Below are 20,519 nucleotides of genomic sequence, written 5' to 3'. Positions count from 1 at the left end.
CATCCTTGGATCAGCAAGCCTAAGCTCATTGAGCCCACTGGGCTTTGGTGTGCTAAGTCTGCATAGGTTTGGGGTCTTACAAGGTACTGATGTGTGAGCTAGTGTGGTGAGTGGTTGGAGTGTTGGACTGGGGACCTGGGAGATCTGGGTTCTAGTCCCTATGTGCCCACAAAGCTCACTGGGTGACTTTAGACTGGTCACTAATTCTCAGCCCAACAAGGTGTTTGTTGTAAGGACAAAATGGAACTATGTAAGAGGGCTTGGGTTCCTCACAAATGGAAAAAAGACACGATATAAATGCAGTGTAACAACAACAACACCTAAGTGGCCCCAGATCTTGAGCCTGCTCTCTGGAGCTACAAACAGTGGCAATTTTTGTCAATAATTTAATGGGCCTGTGTGTACTATCTGTGCAAAGGCAGCTGTTTCTTTGATTTAATTTTAAAAGAAAAAAAAGATATCCCTTTTTCCTGTGTTGATATTATTTCTATGGTTATTCTGAGATAAATTAAAAAACAAGAGGCAGTTCTTTTCAACTATACTGATGTGTGTGTGTGTGTGTGTATTGCTGCCAAATGTACCCAAGAGTCGATTGGGCCTTTGATCTTGTTGAATCTTTCCTTCCTTACTTTTCTGTTTCACCAACTGAAAACTGGGGTACATCTAGATAGATGGCTTCTGGTGCTACTAATCAAAAGACATTGTGCAGCTCTTTCGCGTTTCTTCTGTGGTTGAATTTTTTTTATATGCTCATATACAAAAAAGTGGTTAGAAAATATGAGGAAGTTACAAATTCCATGAATGGGGCCAGACAATTGCACAATAAAAGCTTTTCTGGGAAGTTCCCTTAGAATGGCTCCTCTGCATAACTGAAACCGTGACTTTAAATGCTACCTAACCCACTGGCTATCTGTCAGCCAGAGCTAACTCACAGGAATGTCATGCATTTAAGACATGGCAAGGATAGGTTTCTGTTTGCCTCAAGCCTTTGCAAATAGACAGAAAGGATTTGCATAACTGACAGTGCAACCCCATGCATGTCTACTTAGAAACCAGCCCCCTTGTGTTAAATGAAACTTACTCCCAGGTAAAGGTGTATGGAATTGTGTTCTCAGCATACCATAACCTTGTTTCATAGTGATCTCAGCAAGAGAGAGAGAGAGAGGAGAGGAAATATCACCTATGCATTGTCCTCTTTCCTCCCCTGTAGGTAGCCATTATCTGATTGCCAATTAGCTGTGCTAATTTCAAACTCTGTATGAGTTCAAGAGTTGTGCCCCTGGGAAGACTACTTGACTGGAGTGACAGTCTTTCTAAAAACAACCTTGTTGAGAGACAAAAAGAGCCTCCACCAAGCTTTTTCCTCTAAGGATGAAATTAGCTTCTAAGGAGCATAAAACAGAAAACATCTGATGCTAAAGGGACTGACCATAGGTGACCAGAGCAGAAAACTTGATACCACTTAAAGCCAAAAAGATTAAATAAGCAGCAATTTTATTTCATTAATTAAAAATATATCCCCAAGATAGAGCACTTGGAAGAAAAGGTGCAAAAAACAAAAGATGTCACATACCTTGATTCAGACATCAATTCAGAGGGAGACTGCAGTCAAGAAATTCAAAGAAGACTGAGACTTGGAAAGGTAGCAGTGAAGGAGCTAGAAAAAATCATCAACTATGAAGGCATTTTCCTGGAGATTATGGTCATGATCGTTGAACTATCGTATTCCGAATCACCGTATGGACAGTGAAAGAAAAATGATGCATTCCAAACATGGTGCTGGAGGAGAACTTTGCATATGGTCCAACAGAAAGATGAACAAGGGGGTTCTAGATCAAATCAAGCCAGAGCTTTATCTAGAAGCAAAAATAACAAAACTGAGGCTGTCATACTTCAGACACATTATGAGAAGACAAGACTCACTGGAGAAGACCATCATGTTAGGGAAAGACAAAGACAGAAAACAAAAGGGAAGATGAGATACGAGATGGGTTGAATCCCTAAAAGGAAGCCACAATCTTGAATTTGGAAGAGCTGACTGGAGCTGTCATGGACAGGACCTTTTGGAGGACTTTCATTCATAGGGTCACCATAAGTCAAAGATGACTTGACAGCACATAACAACACAATGAATGCTACACGATAATAAAATGCCTGTTATTATAGTTTCCTTTACTATATATCTGTCCAAATTAAAACTCTGGATTTTCCCATAGAAAACCAAGGCCATTCCAACTGTGCAAACTCTTCAAATGATCATTTGCAGAAGCTCACACTACTGGCTGCCCTTACAACCTGGTCTTCCTACTCTGAGGTGGTTGAAGGGAGGGATTTGGCATGTGTTCCCATCCACTTCCACCACTTTGCAGGAGACTTAAGCAAGCCCCTGCTTTTGATGGTGAAACATTTTTGAGCAGACTTGCTGAAGATGCTCAGAAATGAATTTTGCAAGGCCTCTGCAAAAGTCTAAAGACACACCACCTGGCATGTTGCTCTAGTACTTTTAATCAGTAAAGCAAATGCATATCGCAAACCCATTTGCAAGAAACTTAGCTGTGTGAGTATGTGAGGTTAAGCTGTCCCACAGAGACTGTTTCTGGAGGAGCATAGCTTCTCCTGCACTCCACTTTCAATTCTGTGTCCCATCCATACATACAGTTCATGTTTTGTTCTTTTTAAAAAGGGTAGGACAGCAGGTTCCAGCAGGAATTGTTTCCTGTGCAGCCCTCTCCAACATGGTGCCCACCAGATGTGTTAAAATGCAACCCTTAATTTGGCTTAATTAATGTATTTGTTTTTGCTAGCAACATGTGTACCTTTCTTTTTTCTTTATCCTTTTCTGCCGCTTAAGTTTGGAAAATTATGCCCCCCCCCCTTCCACATACACACTTAAAAATATATACTTATTGATTTTCCAAAATATAGCACTATGCATGTGGGCTTATAATTTTATTGACTTTCCAACCTAGTGTGGGATCATATTCTGTTCATTTCTGTTGAGATAGCTGAAAGACTTTGAATAGGCTTATCATTGATAAAGCTAGGCAATCTTTCAGTCTACAAAATGTGAGGAATAGCTGGTACATATTTGAAATAATGATAGTGTGCTATATTGAGTTATTTATTTTTAATAATAGCATAAAATAATTGCTTATTAGTCATTTTGGCACTTTTTCTCTTTACTCACTATCCAATTAAGAATTTTCTTATGCCCATTGAATTCTTTGCAATTAAGTGCATTTATAAGCTAATAATGGATTGTAATCTGTGCATTTTACAAAACTTTGTTTTCACTTAAGATAAACATTGTGGTTAGCTCATTGCTATTCCCACTTTATAAATAAGGAGCCAATGCTGAGAAGTTATGACATGGGCAAAAGAATGTGGCAAACCCACATCTGAGCTAATATCTTGGGTCCGATTCTAACACATGTCTTCTGGATGCACTTCCTTAGGTCTTGTTCATTTTCTTTTGAAAGAATAGTTTAAGGTTCTACTCCTGTGCATTTCAGTGTAATATTAGTCTGTCAAAACATGAGAGAAAACATGCAACATTCTGCCACTTATTTCTCTATTTCCAGTGTAAAATCCACTATTTCATATGTTTATAAATATCTGGTATTAAAAACAAATATTTATTTTGTTATATTTTTTTTCTTAGACTCCTACAGTAGTTATAATGCAGGAGCTTCATATTTCATGGCAGCCAGCATAAGTGAATTTAAACATGTATTTCAGTCATCTATATTTTTGGAGAGACTATAAGAGAAAATCAACCTATTTACAAAGAAACAAGGGTGTGTTTTGTTGTTTTTGGCCGCCCAGTCATCAGCCTAGAGACAGCTTTGGAGGCTGTCCTATGAAAGCCTTGCTGTTGTCCTTAGATCTGACCAAATGGCCAGTCATCTCTGTAGTGAAGCTGCAACCCTAGTTAAGGATAGATGGATGGAAGTAGAAAGCAGAAAACCTTCAAGTCATTCATGGAAGCCCTTCTCCAAGTTCTCTCTCATTCTGAGACCTGGAGGGCAACAAGAAGAAATTGGGCTTTTCAATCAACGCCTCTAGAATGGTGTCCCAAGGAAAACTCACCTGCACCCACATTGCTATCTTTTTCAGTGCCAGGTTAAGATTTTGTTCTCCCAGGCTGTTTTAAGTATTTTTAAGTCTTTAAAATGCTTTAGCAAGGTACTTGGTTCCATTGTATTACTTCAACGTTTCCAATCTACTTTTAATTCTTGTATCCGATGATCATTTTAGTGGTGTTGGCACTTTTTGATTAATATGGCTGACTTTTTTTTGGTATTTTATTGGTTTTTTTGTTACGCTTTGTACAATGCCTAGCAAAATTTATGAGGTGTTTGATAAATTAAATCAACAAAGACAAGGGGGAAAATTATGTTGTAATATCAGTAGAATTTACATGAACACAGCCTTGTATTTAAGTCCTTGTCTAGTGGCCTTAGGCAACAATAAACTGCATGCATGTGCATTGGCAGAGACAGAATGCTTTGTTCCGCCTCTATGCCCAGGATAGAAACCAAGCAGACATGTAGAGAAGGGAAGTTTTCTCCTTCACGACCAACATAAAAATGCAGCAGGCTGCTAAAGGGGAAAGGATGTACCCTCCATCCCATGTCTGCTGGCCACCAGTACGCTGCCTAGAAATGTTTTGTGAGCTCCTTTTCAAGACTGCATACACATCTTATCCTCTCCTCTTTCCAGGTGAGCCGTCCTCATCCTAGTGATCATCCTCTGCTGATCATCTTCATGGTTGGTGGAGTGACTGTTTCTGAAGTCAAAATGGTAAAGGACCTTGTAACAGCGCACAAGCCTGGCGTGCAGGTACAGAATTCTCAAGGAACAGTGAACTTTCTTTCCAAGTAGCAAGGCCGTCTCTGCATACTGTGCACTCTGTCAATGAACAGAAGAATAGGGGAGAGTAAAAATGACAGCTTTATAATCCTCAGAAACTATTTCTCTACTCCAAATATAAAAGAGGATGGTACAGACCTGGGAAAATTGCAGCTTATATCCTGGCTTTTACATTCAGAAAGATGAGGTGAAGGGGTTTTGAAGTACTTCCATACCACTGCTGACTGCCTGTGAGGAGCAAGTTTGTGTGGGCGGGAGAAGGCATGCAAGATAGAACCCTGATTACTAGATGGTAAGGGGAGAAACAGAGAACTGTGGAGGCTGACACTAAGTATAAACTAGGGTTTGCTCACTAAACCCTCAAAACAATTGTCTGCTACAAGGCACATAGTCCCACCACACTCGCAATCAGATACAGAAGAAGCAAGGACATTATGATATATAAAAATGTGTCTGAGAATTGCAGTAGCTGTCACCAATTGGCTGGGATAAGGAACATGAAACCTGAAGCTATGGAGGACTTTAGAGGTTAAAACCAAGATTGAGAAGATTTCTGCTCACATAAGATCCTTGCACTTGCCTCCCCCTTGTAACAAGGAAACATAGGAGGCTGCAGGAGCGAAGGGAAACTTGTTGTGTCATCAGTTTCCATTCCAGTGGTGGACAGTGTTGAACCCAAGCCTAGAATTCAGGACCATGGGGATGTTACCAACCAGCTTCCCGCTGGGTTCTTCCAATCTGTTTTGAACAGTGGTGCCATCAGGTTCCCATTCAATAGAATGGGCAGAAGGACCTCCAAATGCAGAAGTTTCGAAGTAAGTGGAGTATTTCATTTGGAGAGCATCCCGTATGACCCTTCAGTATAGAGTCTAAAATCTGATTGCAGCACGCTTTGGGATTGTGTGAAGCTTCGTCCATCAGCCTTCAACCACTATGATGATATGGATCAGAGGCTGTTTTCAACATCTAGGAAATGACTCTGCCCTGTTTTTCAAGCTCAACCGATATGAATCAGCTTTTGAGTCTGAGTTAGCATATTTTTGTGCATGTACTGAAGCTGGCTCCAAAACTCCCAAGTTTCCTGATGATTGGCCATGCCAGCTAGGGCTGATGGGAATTGTAGCCCACAGTATCTGGATGGCACCAGATATAGAGAGGCTGTTGTAGAGAAAGGAAACATCTGTAAAATTTCACAACACATGCACATTTCCATGTGAGCCAGTCAGCACAAGTATAAAGTTTTTTACAGTAACAAAGAGATGCCAAGAGCTTCTCAACTTTCTGTTGAACAGGGGTGGACTAATTTAACTTAGATTAAAACTTTAATTCTTTCATTCAGGATTTCACCATTGATCCAGACAAACATCTTATCTCACCCCCAGGGTACATCAGTAACATATTTGTGTGTTTTATAAATACAATGCAAGCTCTGCTTTCATAATCATGCAGGCCACATGATTTATCAAAATGTTGGAGTGGGATGGGAGGGAGGCAATCTAAGTAATGCTGAGCACCTACAGGGCTGGATAGAATGCCTACTCTGTGTTAATGGCATTCTTGAGTTAAGAGCTCATGTAATCATTCCAGAGACTTAAATGCTTTCTTTAGCAACACATTTTCATCTGATAACATGTCTTTTTGCATTTAACTTCCCAAATCATCTCTTCAGTGTAGTGAATCAAATTCCTTGCTGTCCTGGGCAGACCTTGAATTTGCAGTACCCTGATGGACAAGTTAATCCAGACTCCAAATGTAATGCTATGGCTTGAAAGATAAGCAGTGGTTTAATGAGTGAGGAGAGTGCAAACTATGTAGCCTGGCTTTTGGCTTACTATCTGAGAGGGATTGAAATTTGACAAGGAGTGACACAGAAACTGGTGTTGCTTTGCCTGGGCTTGACCCCACCAGTGATGGGTCACTCTAGGAGACAAAGCATTCAGGACCTACTCAGTGGCTTTTATTATCACACTCCTGGTGTATAAAGCTGTTACACTGGGGGTTAAAATGCCCTGGAGTTGCAGGCAATGGGAATCCTGTGTGGGGGGCTGATTCTTAGATAAAGTTTCCATCAATTGGATTTACCTGGATATCTCTAGGCCTTTGAATATTGACCACCTGTTCAAGATTATGTTTTCAAAGAACCTGGTATTTTTAGAAGTTGTTTATGTGAAGCCTCTGCCAGTCACTTTTAAGTATTATGAAAGACAGAACTTTTGTATTGGCAATCCATTCCACTGAAACAACACCCTGCTGTTCACAGTTAATACTGATGTTCCTTTTAAATAAGAGTAGGATTAGGGATGTAAAACTGAAGTGTTTTCCGTAACAGCCAAGAAGCCTGTCAACAGGTACTGCTTGTGTTGAATGTTTGGATGGAGTACAAGTAAATAGAGACTAAATAGGTAGCTGGAGAATGTATGTTCAGCGTGCATGACAGCTATCAAACATTGAGAGGGTGCTGATTATAACATAAATGACTTTATTTTTAAAGAGTTGTGCTGAGTATCTTTGAATATAGCAGAGAAACACAATGCTGACCTGCAAATATAGGAGGTTGATGATGGACTGTAACTACTAATAGCTGAAATGAAGGATACACCAGAAAAATACATGAGAATAGGCCTGCCTAATATATCAGATATGTCTCAGTATTAAGTTGACAAATTCTACTCAGTGGATCAATTAAAATGTGAAATGAATAGTTCGTGGAAACAAATTTTAGTTTTAACCAGATCAAGAGTTAAGGGCACACACAACTTTGTGTGTGGTTTGGTTTAGTTTTTGTACATTTTCCATGCTATTTTGTGAAATACTGTAAAAAAGAAAACATGAAAAATAAGCCTCTCTGCCAGTGAGTAGAACCTATGATTTATGAAACTGCAAGTTATCTCTCAATTGTATCAGTATGTATTTAAGGATTTGGTACTGTGCAAAGCTGAATATTGGTAATCAGCTAACTGATTTATCCATTAAAAGGAAATTATCAGCCAAAAGAACTGTTTGACAGTGCTATTGTAAATAAAACCATGATTATACATAGTTGCGCTCAGAGAAGCAATCTTTCCCAAGAACATTTGCACAGCATCCACCTAGTCCAAACGCTGACCTTTGCCAGTTGAGTGCCAGTTTTAGGGGCCCGGTGGGAGTGCCTGATTGCCTCTATCAACAACAGATTAACTAAACTGAGGCAGTGCAGCAGATCTTGGAACTAATGGGTAGGAGTGACTGCCTAAGAATACCTGATTTCCTCTCCCCCATTCCCCCTGCCCCCCCCCCCCGGTTCTGGTCTGTAATGTTAGTTACCTCTGTTTGAACTGCCTACCAGGAGTGGCCAGCTTGTGATCATCCAAATTTTGCAAGGCTATGCTTCATGGGGTTCTTGGGAGCCAAAACATCTGGAGAGCCATAAGTTGCCCATTCCTGCTCAGACATTTGCTCTTCCTACCATTGGCCTCCATACTGAAAATACTGAATGCCACAGCTCTGATCCAAGTCCTGCAACACCTGACATAAACTATCTCAAATCAATTTATGACACTGTCTCATCCAAATGGGAGGCAAATTCAATGTATTTCACTGAAATCATGACAGGAAAAACTGGCTTTTATGTCTTTAAAATCTAAGAGGAAAGGGCAGCTATACACGTGAAACAATTCTTAACAAAACATTAACAGTTGCAGGAACCGATGGCAGGTAGATCAGGAATGGCAATCAGTTAAAAGCAGAACAAAGGGAAACCCACTGCTACAGGCCATATGTTGTGAAGATAAATGATTTAAACTACCAGTGGAGCACAGTGCTGGTGATTATATGTTTCTAGTAGTAGCAGGCTTACCTCTAATTATATGCTGAGCACATAACAGCTTTAGCTCAGCTGTATTTGCCCACAGAAACACAACTCTTCGTCACCAAATATGCCTGATGCTCACTAGTGCTGTTGGTGGTGACAGGGATTCATCTTATTAATTGTGTAATTGTTTTCATGTGTATGTGACTACATCTGTGCACTTTACTTTCTTTTCAGGTAATTGTCCTCTCCACAACTCTTCTGACTCCATATAACACTCTGGAGTTGCTGTTTGCCACAGACCATCTTCAGCCAGACATGGGTATCTGAAAATCAAAACTGGTTTTCCATCTGTCCCCTGAGATATTCTTGCTAAAATTAGAGATCCTGAAATTTCACATGACCTTGATTTTAACACTGGAGGAAGTCGATTTGATAGTTGCCTGTCCAGAAAAGTATCTACACTAGCAGAGCCATTGAAAATTGGTTCATTTCTTCAGTGACATCAGGTTGAATTTTAGCTCCTCTTCCTGCATTATGCTGTACTTAGCTGAAATCTTTTTTCTTTAGGCTTGTTAGCATCAGTGGTGGTTAAAGGCAACCTCAGGGGGTAGAGTTCACTGCGTATAACAATTTCCTGGGAAGACTGTAAAACAAGAGAAGACGGCAACAGAAGCTTCCTGAGTTTGCCTTTTCTTTAGCAGTGATGCTCATGCCTTTTTGGTTGTCTTGTAAAAGAAGATGGCACCAGAGATCATGTTGAGCACTGAATGGCAAATTCTGTCTTAAATGTAATATTCCACTGACAGTTTGCATGCCCTAAGGTTTTTTTTCATAATATTTTATAAAGGGGGTGTCATTTCTAATATTGGATAGGTTTTGTAGTAGTAGCCCAATTACAAGCCAGTAAGAGAAGGGATTGGAATTGCCTGCTAATTACTTTCCCAGTGATCTCCATCTCCCACTGGTCCAACATGAAATCAGTGTCCTAGATGGTGCTCGTCATCTGAGTGACATTACCCAGATGATAACTGTATCCTTTGACAGCTAACCATGAGTTCATACATCACAGAATCAGCCCTGTGTGACTGGAGATCCTGAGACTGGAAAACTGACTTTCAAAATAAAGATGTGAATTTGCTTCAGAACAAAAGCCAACACTATTCAGGGTATCTGCCTTTAGACCAAGGCTATAGCAGTCTAAGGAGCAATTTATACAGTTGGTAGGATCACATAGGAAAGTCACTCCAAGACCTTACAGCTGCTGTCCAAATGATTCTCCAGTTGGGGAAAAGACATCATTCACTTGGGAAACTAGCATGTCAAGGAGAAGGTTAACCTACCTGACATGTTAGCTTTATATAGGAAGAAAGTTCCCACCTCCTTTTTATATTTATTCATCACTTTTATAGACTGCCCCATTTCAAGATCCCATGGCGATACCAATATGGTAAATATTCTACGCTGTCCCTTGCCAGCAAGTCATTCAGATGTGAAAGATGCCACCATCACATCAGAAAGAAAAACTTTATTACTTGAGTCAGCGGAATATCTTGAAATGTAGGATGCTCACGGAAGCAACTGTATTAAAATATCTTGCTGGGCAGACCAAGGATTAATTGGATGGAACATATTTCATTTTACTTAGTAACTCTCTCTCCCACCCTCTCTCGCATGCTTCTTCCCTCCCCGTTTCCCATTACATAAGGAGCAGATTATAATTTCAGTAGGTTTAATGCTAAGAATACAGCTAATTATTTTCTTAGGCTTCATTTTTGAATAACTGGTAGAGAGTTTAGGAAAAGAAAAAAAGTATCTGATAAATCAAGCCCAAATATGAATTGTCTTTTCTTTTCTGAATTGTATTCAAATTGCTTCAAACAGCTAGTGGCTCTTTGTTAGTTTTACAGCTGTAAAATATAGCTAGACACTCTGTTTTTTTTCTCAGTGTAACTCATTCCAGCAGCTTTGCTTGATAACTTGTTGCAAGGCGCAGTCAAGTTGAGGCCTTCTCCAATCTAGCAGATGCAGTTTATCCCTTCATAAAAGACTTTTAGTTTGTGGCTCTTTGTGAAGACAATCTAAGTTTGGCTGTAAGACAACATTTTGGCTAAGGGAAGAGAACAAAAACCTGTGTGTGAAACATTGCTCAGAGGAAAAGGCTCACTTTGAGTATTTCTTTTACAGCGATGAGCATTGGATGTGCTGGCATGCTCTGTTTGATAGACAGGTGACAAATCAGGCAAAGCAGATCTGTGCAGCTATTGATCTGAAGCGCTTAGGAAGGAGAAGGGCAAAGACAAGCAGTCTCCATGGTTACCATTCCATTTCTGTCACGTTGTGTTAATAGACTACGTATTTTGGAAATTATTTGAGCAAAATCCGCAGACCCCTTAGGGAAGGTGTGCCTTTTATCTCTTCGTCAACCCCTTGCGAGCTTGGTGACCTAGACCAGTTTTTGGAGAGTCTGATCACTTGGCGGCTGCCCCCAAAGCCTCTTGGGAAGCTCTGGAGCCAGACTACAGGTGGCTTCCGCCTTGAATGGGGCTCCTGTTTCCCACGCATGGTTGCTCTGCCATGGAGCCAGCCAGGGCTTCACTGGCGCAGTTCGCTCTCAGGACAGAAGAGCCCGGGCCATTCCAAAAGACCACTGGGCACTGCATGCCACAGATCACTGCTTGCAACTCATGTGGCTTTTCTAAAGTACTTTTCACTTTGGAGCTTGCATTACTAAGCCTCTGAAGAAGGCAGATGCAGGCCCTAGTTGAATGGCCTCCTGTATAGGAAGCCCATCAGCAAAAGGAGAGGGATGATGGTGATGGGCCAGCCACCCCAAGGCACTCTAGGTTAGGGATGGGCAACATCCAGGAGTCAGCGGCCAGCTTCGCTCCCCACCAGGGGCAACATCTGTTATCACCCCCATGGGAACGCGCACACACCACCACCCTCGCCAAAGTTTGCCACTGCAGGCAAAAAGTGACAGGTGTTTAAAACAGGGTGCATGAGGAACATGCATTGTCTGGAAACAAAACTGGGCTCCAGAGGTTTCCTGGAGTTGCAAACCAGCCGAATGCAAAATCATCACTTTTTTGCTATTGCTGCAAATGCAGCCGTGGTGGTCTGTGGGGGGGCATGCAGCCCATGTATTTCCCACCTTTGCGCTAATATTTTGAGGAAGGCTCTGTAAATGTTTTGTTGTTGCTTTTTTCTTTTTTTTGGATGACACAAAGTATAGCTGCCCACAGTTCCCAGTATCTTATGGGAGTGGCTGCATAGAACAGCGCCAATTAGTGAAATGGCGGAGAGGGGAGAAAGAGGTGGCTGTTGCCATACAAATTTGTGGTTGTACTACCAACATGTGTTGTTGGAGAGGGCAGATATTGTTTATACTTGTGTCGCATTACTGAAAGCAGTGAAGCTGTCTTCTCTATAAGTGGTCGCCGTCCCAGCCAATGCTTTTTTATCTTATGGCACAACTCTGTATATATGTAGAGATGAATAAGCCCTACAACTTCCAGCATTCCCCAAACAGGGGATAACTTTTTCTCTCTAAACATGCTAAGATTGTGTCTTTAATTACTTTAAGACATTTCCATGACTCTCAAGCCTTAATTAGTTTAAGTAGTTTCCATGCCTCCACCGTGTTCCTTTAAAAAAAAATGGATATAAAACAGGACAATTGCATGAGAAACATTGTTTAATGCTGAAACAAAAAATGAGAACTGTGTTCTGTTAAAGATGCTGTCAACATAAAAATAAATAAGTTACAGCTTAAGAAGAAAAACACTGTGGAGTGTGTGTATTCTTTAAAGTGCATTGGTGTCAGACTTGTAGCCCTCAACCCCAATCCTGCTGGTTCTGTGTGACAAACCTAAGAATTCTTCAGGCTTTTACAATGTAGCTACAAATGCCAGAATTATGCAACAGTGGAGCATCTCTCATGCGCTAGCTGGAGATACAGTTCAGCCAAGAACTATCAGCTTCACAGGCAAATCAATACTGGACCGAAAACAACAGGAAACTGTATCCATGCCCAGAGTGCTTAAGTAGGATAATTATAATCCAAATCAAAGATTTGTCTGAAAATAAACTCAGCATTGCACCGGATGAACAATCGTCAAAGAATTATCATGGCAATATTGTTCTAGACTGGCGGTGAACAATGTGGGCGACAATCCTCTTGTGCTTCCTCCACTGCTGAATTTGGCAGAAGCTTAGCAAAAAAAAAGGGGGGGGGTGCCGGCAAAATTTAGCAGCAAACAGATACAAGCCTTTAAAAAGGTACGTTTTCAAGTTAAACCTGACTTTTTAAGGTTCTGTAGGGGTTTGCTGCTGAATTTTGGTAGCAAGCTATGGATAGTTTTCTGTCAACACATCACCAAATTCAGCAGTGTGGTGGCAGGAGTTTCATCCATCTAGGTGGAAGGTGGTCATCAGACCTTGCCCTCAAATTTACTCACCTCTATCATAGACAATGAAATCTGAAATTACACTGAGAAATGTTTGTGGTGTAAAATGGCTTACTGCAAGGTCAGAAATACAGTCAATAATGCCCAAGAGATTTCCACTATTGGGTTTTTGGTTTTCTTTATCAGTAGGACACTTGTACCTTCAAACCACAACCCTACAAGTACAACCTACTGCTTCAGTGAGCACTACAAAAGGAGCTATCCTTCATCCAATACCAACGAAATAACCAACTGATGTAAACGTATTTTGTTTCCAATTAGAAAATGTGATTCAGAGTATTTGTTGTCTTCCACTGTAGTTTGATATGACAGGATATTACACATATCAACATGACCTAAGTTCCACCACAGAACATGAAAATATTATCAGTTCAGTCCATCAAATGGTGCCTTTTCAACATGAAGGAACACATGCTGTACCACTTCTTCAGAACCATATTCACATTTCAGTGTTGTTCCTCTATTATACAATGTATTATGTCCACAACTATTCAAACAACATCTGAAATCTCTTCCTCCCTCTCTCTTGCCCTTCTTTGGATGCTGCAATGCCAGCAATTTATGTTCCAAAACTGGAACAACAGGATTATGTGCTGGGAAGGGGGAGAAAACCATCCCATTAGTATGATCTTTCAGACTGAAGTGACTGTCCTCACTTTGGCAGATAAGACTTGCTTAAACCTTCTTTTCAGATCTTGCATGTTGGGTGACTTTGGTCTCGGAATGAGAGAGCTTCTCCTTTTCTCTGGGGTGCTGGTGGATTGTTGCTTACAGACATCCTTACATAAGCTATGGAAGGCATTGAAGATTTCCTTGTAGTTCTCACTGACAGACACTTCATAGAAAGTACAACCCAACATGTTGGCCAACTGAAGTCCATGTTGGGGTTCCACCTCTTTAATATGAAGAAGGTCTGCTTTGTTTGCAATAACAACCACAGGCACTCTGTTTCCTGGGTGCAGTTGCCGTATGCGCTGGTGGAAGTGATCAAGTAGTTCATAACTCTTATTGTCTGTGATTGAAAACACTATCACAATTGCATCTGCCCAGCGAATACATCTGTTCAACTGTTCATTACAGTCCATGCTGTGTCCATGGATCTGCAGGGAAGGAGAAACAGAGAATGGAAAAATTAGATGCCAAAGAAAGGCTCAAAGCATTCAGGTCTTGCATTCCAACACCTATTGGATGTTCTATTATGAGATAACATTGTCTTTGTACAGTGTCCCTGAAAGTTTAGTTCCCCTTCTTCCTCATAAAGCTTGTGGATCCAGCTGCAAAACACACGTACATTCACATGCGCACCACTAAGCCATTCCAAAGTCTGCCATATTCAAGTGGAAAATCAACTCAAGTTGTTTAACATATAAAGAAAAAAAAAACACTTTGTGATGCCATAGAATGGGAAATTAACTGGCTAGACAGCAAGTCGGGAGTGGGGGTGGGAGGGAACAGAACAAAGGTATGTGCTGGAAACATTTAAAGCTGGAGAGCTGCCCAGTTCAAAAAGGCAAAATTTGACCTTACTCATGTCTATATATTCAAACTTTCCATAATATAAGAGCAGGTCCTAACAAATTTTAATGAGTGCAGCTGCTGGCGCTGTGACTTAGTTTGTCTTCTGTGTGTTTATGAAACTGAAGTTGATTAGGCTATAGCAATAAAATTTCTTTCCAGATTTCCAGTGCACTTTGCTAGCATGATAAAAACAAAGTGTTCCTTAGTTTGCCAACTAACTGTTCTTAACACATTAGCAAGATCTCTGTTTAAGAAAGGCAGCCTTCTGAAACAAGACGGCTGTGTCTTTAGGTCTTCAAGTGGACAAAAATTTAGTTGAAATGGTGAGTTGTTTTCTTTTACTGTCAGGGGACTATATACAGACCGTTTATTAAGCACTGACTGTTTACAGCACAAGTTACTAGCAACAAAAGAGTTTTCAGTTCAGCTAGAACACCTCCCACAGCCTAAGCTGGGATACTTTTGAACAAATGCTCAGAGCCTGGGCTTCTTGAAAGGAACCAGAATTGAAGCACTCTTTTAAATTGTGGCAAGCAAAGGAACACACAATTTACCTGTACTCCAGGAGTGTCTTGCACTTGAATTGCAAAAAGCTCTCCATCAATTTCAATCTGTCTGCTGTACAGATTACCTGGGAATAAAAATACACATATGAAATTTAGATACGATCCCAATGTGCACTATAAATTATTTTAATTACTACTACTACTATATTGCATTTATATTCCACTTTTTCTGTCTTGGAAGAAATCCAAGTCATCTTCCATAAGTCAGTTCTATCTGCACAACAGCCCTGTGAGGTAGATCAGACTGGAAAGGAGTGACTGGCCCAAAGTCACCCAGTGAGCTTCATGGCCAAGTGGGGACTAGGACCTGATCTTCCAGTCCAATGCTCTAACTGCCACACCATGCTGACTCTCAAATCTACATCTGTTAATCTGTGCAAAGCTGAAAAGTTCTATTTTGGGGTGACTGCTGCTTTGATATTTTTAAAAAATCTGTCTCTGCTCTGGCAGCATTAGGCAAACTGTACTTCCATCGTAGGAAACACAAGAATGGCAGCCCCATCTTAAGGATGACTGTTCAGCCATGTGTCCCATTGAGTTCAGCTGTTGAGCCCTACTGAACATGCTCCTATCTCAATATGTATAGGTTTACAGCCTGAGTCAATAAATACTGTGCTGACTGAAGTCTCAAGGCAGTAAGGGATTAAGCATATTGATAAACATTCAACAGAATTATTAGTATACATGTCTGACATTGTAAAGTCTTTTTGTACAGGGTAATTTGTGAATTTTAACCTATAAGCCAAGTCAGAGCTAATACTAAAGGCAGGATAATTTGATGCCTGGACTTTAATAGAATAGTAAAGAGCACTCCAGTGAAAGGGAGCTCCAGTGGATTAAGCATGTGCTTAAGTTAAGGTTCCCTTAGTTAAGCTTATTCTCTTCTGTTGGACTCAAAAAGCCTTAAATGTGCTTCACTTTGGATGGATCGGACATCCTCCTCTTCTTTGACAACACTGGACTCTGCATGCCATTGAAACAGCTGGCAGACATTGTCTGGCCAGTCATGAAAAGGTGGAGTCCCTGCTGTGACCACAGAATGGCCTTCTCAGGTCACAGTGAGGCCTCTGCCTTTGGAGGACCTTCCTCTGCTCTCTCAGCCAACTCAGTTCTTTCCATATTAGCTGAGCCTCCAAAGACCATATCTGGAATATGTTGGGTGGGCATTCCAGGACGAAGGCACCACCAGCTTCTGCTAAATCAAGACTGTGCCTCAGGCCCACCTCCTTATGAGGAGGGAAAAACACTTAGTTGTCAAAATGTTTTTGAAGGTTAGAGAAACACAGAAGCAACTGAACACTCATGACCATTCATTCATTCACATATTTAGATGCTGCCTATAACTGCCAAAGGCCTTCCTAGGTGGCTTACAACTAACAAACTTTTTTGCTCTGAAGGTTTCTGGCAGCATCCTAAAGGGTTTGCTCCTCATTTCATATACAGCCTTTTGTCTAAGGAGAAAGTAGCAGTATCTTCATATTTTAAATGTCACAACAGATCTTGGCTCAATTATCAGAAGACTCTTTCCACAAAGTGCTCAAACTAATACAACCTTTTCTACTGTAAACAGACCGATTCCTCTCCTCCAAAAACAATCAAGGATATTTAAATTATCTGCATAAATGTTTCCGGGTTTGTCCAGTGCACAGCACAAGTCATATGAGTCTGCATCTTGATTATAGCAAAAGCTGGATTAGTTTGACACTTCAGATATATTGCTTCCATGGATCGTTATATATTGGGATCATATTTTTCTGTTGGTTTTCATCTGTTTTACAGAGGATGGTTTCTTGCCCTGCCTGCAGTCATTTGCCCTCCTGCAATTTCCTGAAAAGCTCTCTCTTGCTTGTCTACTTTTCTGGTAGAATAATGAAATATTTTGGATTTGAACTCAAGTTGATCTATGTAAATGCCTTACTAAGGCACATAAATATAGGAGCAGAACTAGTAGTGGCTTTAAGCCATGGCCTTTAACTTGGAATTTAGTTCCTTGTGCTGAAGGTGAGTGGTGGCAGAGGCAGAATGGTAAATAAGGGACACACAGTGCTTCTTCTCCTTATTTCTTTTCTTTTTTTTGGCGGGGGGGGGACTGTGTAAGTACAAATAAGACAGTGCATGGATTCTCTTTGTCCTCTCAGTAATTTGATGAATGCCCCCTCCCACGTGCGCGTGCAGCCAGTCAGACAGTCCCTAAGTGAAGTTCCATTGTATGGCTTAGCTTCCTGACAGTGAGATGCCAAAGGCTCACTGGGTTCTTTGCTGGGGAGGATCAGGATACATTGCAATGTGAGCCTGCCCATACAACAGAGCAGAAGTTGTCACTTCTTACCTGCATTGCGTTCATAGTCTCCAATGAATCGTTTTGTGAGAAACCGCACCACCAGGGCTGCAATTCACAGAAAAAGAGGCAAGTTAGAAACAGGAGAGGAAAAAGCCATCTCCACTTGGAATGTAAGTCTGATCACTACCCAGTTTCTGCTTGCTCACCTGACAACCCAAATATAGAACACCCTCTCCTGCAAAGCATTGTTCAAGTGGACAATATTGGTGTGTATATTTTTCAACAGTTTCATTTTGTGAATGAAAGCAGCCAACAGATGAGACTTGGGTGAAGGATCTTTAGCCTATTTACTCAGAAGGCATTCCTGCTGAAGGCTACAGGATAGTTACAGAATGAACACATTTAGGGAAGTGGAAAAAATCAGCTAAGATCCAAGCTCCCAACCAACTGATACCTTTTTGCCTCTATTCCCCCCCCCCCCCCCGGCAGCCTATAGTTCCTGGCCCATCTGAACTCTCAGTCTACATCAAGCAAGGGTCACTGGCAGCATGGGGAGGGGGGGTTGGAAGCTGTGTAAGAATCTGCACCAGAGGTACCTCCTTTTAAGGGGGTGGCCAAATGTCATGTTTAGTGTGATGCCGATCTATTGTGTTTTGTGGCAGGTTATTACCGCCAATGTAGCAGCAGGTGGCTGGGGAAAGAGCAGAGCGATGCTACTGCAGTCTCTCTCCGAATTCGATCTTAGGAGAAACGGCGCTATTCTCACTCCCTGCAAGGTTTGCGCCCTTCTGGCTCCTCGGAGGGAGTTTTCGCCGTCGCCCGCTCTCTGACGGGGTGGAGGAGCTTTCTCCGCTCACCCACACGATGGATGTGGGCGGACGGGGGTGGGGGCAGCTGGATCTCCCCCAGCAAAAGGTGCTCAACACTTTGGCTATGCCTGAGTATTCTCGCCGCCACCTCCGACCTTGCTGTGATCCCCACGCACGCACCCCCGCCCCAGCCGCCGCCGCCTTCCCCGCTTACCGGTCTTGCCCACACCGCTGGCTCCCACCACGGCGATCTTGATGAGGCGGGGGCGGCCGGCGGCGCAGCTCTCTCCACTGTTGCTGGCGTTCCCTGCCTGGGGGTACTCGGCAATGGTCCCCATATTCTGGATCAGGCGCATCGCAGCTGCCCTGCGGGAGCGGAGCTGAGCTGAGCTGCCAGCCACGAGATGGGAGGATGCCGCCGAGACCAGGAAGGAAAGCCGAGAGTGCCGGAGCCGAGCCGCGGCAAGGACAGAAGCAGAGGGCGAGGAGAAGCGCCGCCACGAGCTCGACAGCACCGCGGAGAATTGCAGCCGCTCTGCGCGGACCCGCTCCCCGGCGGCGCTTTTTCTCCGAGGTCCCGCAGGCTCCTCCCCCTCCGGGCTCCCGGGAAAAGTCCCGCCCCGCCCCTTTATCTCTGCGCCGGCGAGCTGGCCGCCACGCCGCCTGGATGCGTGGTGCTCCGCGTGTCTACCCAGAGGCCAGGCCTGCTGCACCGCGTGGGGCTGAGCTCCTGTGCAGCAATGGCGACGGTGCCGTGATCGGGTGCCTCCTCCCGGCGGGGAAGGAGAGGCACGCGGTCCGCCGCCTGCAACCTGCTGCGGGTTGCAAAGGCGAGCGACAGCTTCAACCCGCCCTTCGTCCCCAGTCGCCTGCAGGGAGAGGGCGGCGGGCGGAAAGGGACGTTCAGGGCGCTGTCCTGCGAGTGCTTAGCAGGAAAAAAGGCGCCTGCAACGCCCGGCCGGTATGCTGGGTGCCGGAGCGTGCTTTTTCTGGCTGAGCATGCACAGCATGGCGTCTTCAGTGGAGGGGGAGGAGCGCACAGCTCAGGTTAGGTTGGCTCCCAGCTCCACTTCCAAGCTCTGGTGACTTTGATCGGTTGTTGCCGAAAGTTCGTACATCGCGTCACTGGAAGCCGCAGCGCGAAGTAGGACGAGCGAGCGCGGGAGCTGGGAGTAGCTGCCTCGGGTGGGTCACTAGCGCGGCCGTTCACATGGCCCGCAGCGTGCGCCGTCTGCCAGGCTCAAGCCGCGTGTAAGCAAACGCCGGCTCAGCGTGTGGACCACGTTGGCGCCTGCGTTTGCACGTTGCCCGCCGCACCGCAGGGAATGGAGTATGAAATGGTATTTAGCGCTGTTGCTGAAACCATTCCGTTCTTAAACCGAAAGCCTGGCAGTTCTTACATAGATGTGTCAAGAAGTAGAGCAGCCCCCGCCTTGGCTTTCCCTCTCAGTTGAAGTCCAAGAAGCAGGTGGTATGTGTACGTTTATACACAACCGCAGCCAATGATACGATGCACGGTATAGCAAGGTTCCTGCCCCGTAGACAGTGTAGGGAGTCGTGGTGTTTATGCTTTGCGGAGCAAAGATCCACTTCTGCCCCTGGAGTCTCAAAAGACTCCGAGGGCAGATGACTGGAAAGACATCCTTGGCACTACTGCGACTCAGTGGGTGGGGCCCCACAAGCCAGTGAATCGCGGGGGGGGGGGGGCTGCGCTGCTGTAAGGCACCTTCCTATGTACAGTGTTCAATGAGAACTGCAATACCTCTACAAGGGAGTTTGGATGGGCGCAGTCCGTTAAGGACATTTGGCAGGTCTCTGGCACAATTCCAACCCTCAGACTTAGGTCAGGAGGAGTCTTCCTTCTGCAGTCCTCCCATGTTTTCCCACCACTTTCCCCATTTTTCTCCCCTTACCAGGAAAAAAAAATCCATTGAGGAAAAGATGGAACTGGGGTCTTTGGGCTGATGGAGCTCAGAAATTAAGTTTTCAGCTTAGATGTTGAAATCATTCACAGATGTCTCAGACCTCAGTACGAGATGAGTGGGTGAAGATTTTACTATGGCAACACGAGCTATGCTGATTCCTACATGTTTTCATTCCAGATGATCAGATGTGCTCTTTGCAAATCTTGTTCCTTTGCATCACACTCCAGACAAGACATTAGTTCTGTCGCTTCATTTGAGAGATGGCCCAGCAGATGGCCCTGCCTCAGGAGCT

The 20,519-nt window shown here is 43.2% G+C and overlaps 2 protein-coding genes across 2 annotated transcripts in view; one reads left to right on the top strand and one right to left on the bottom strand.

Annotated features, from left to right (window-relative positions):
* Window positions 1-12,443, top strand: part of SCFD2 (sec1 family domain containing 2) — a 179,999-nt gene extending 167,556 nt beyond the window's left edge. The window contains exons 8-9 of the mRNA XM_044417834.1: window positions 4,723-4,842; window positions 8,897-12,443. Coding sequence (XP_044273769.1) covers window positions 4,723-4,842; window positions 8,897-8,989 — 213 coding nt within the window. The 3' untranslated portion in view covers window positions 8,990-12,443. The remainder of the gene's footprint in view (window positions 1-4,722; window positions 4,843-8,896) is intronic.
* On the bottom strand, window positions 12,339-18,835 carry RASL11B (RAS like family 11 member B). The gene is made up of 4 exons (XM_044417857.1): window positions 18,517-18,835; window positions 17,542-17,598; window positions 15,201-15,277; window positions 12,339-14,228 (listed from the first exon to the last, which is right to left on the bottom strand). Exons 1-4 carry the CDS (start codon window positions 18,656-18,658, stop codon window positions 13,761-13,763), a joined length of 744 nt encoding a protein of 247 aa, XP_044273792.1. The 5' UTR covers window positions 18,659-18,835; the 3' UTR covers window positions 12,339-13,760.
* Window positions 18,836-20,519: the final 1,684 nt, after the last annotated feature.

Source organism: Varanus komodoensis, unplaced genomic scaffold (genome assembly GCF_004798865.1).
Source record: "Varanus komodoensis strain SLA01 unplaced genomic scaffold, ASM479886v1 scaffold9, whole genome shotgun sequence".
Taxonomy (NCBI): Eukaryota; Metazoa; Chordata; class Lepidosauria; order Squamata; family Varanidae; genus Varanus; species Varanus komodoensis.
This window is presented reverse-complemented; position numbering and strand designations above follow the sequence as displayed.

Excerpts from the sequence above, each read along its gene's own strand:
- RASL11B (XM_044417857.1), bottom strand. The coding sequence starts at position 18,658 with ATGCGCCTGATCCAGAATATGGGGACCATTGCCGAGTACCCCCAGGCA. Across the intron at positions 17,599-18,516 it reads CAGCGGTGTGGGCAAGACCG|CCCTGGTGGTGCGGTTTCTC; the intron begins GTAAGCGGGGAA and ends TGTGAATTGCAG. Across the intron at positions 14,229-15,200 it reads AAGACACTCCTGGAGTACAG|ATCCATGGACACAGCATGGA; the intron begins GTAAATTGTGTG and ends CCTTCCCTGCAG.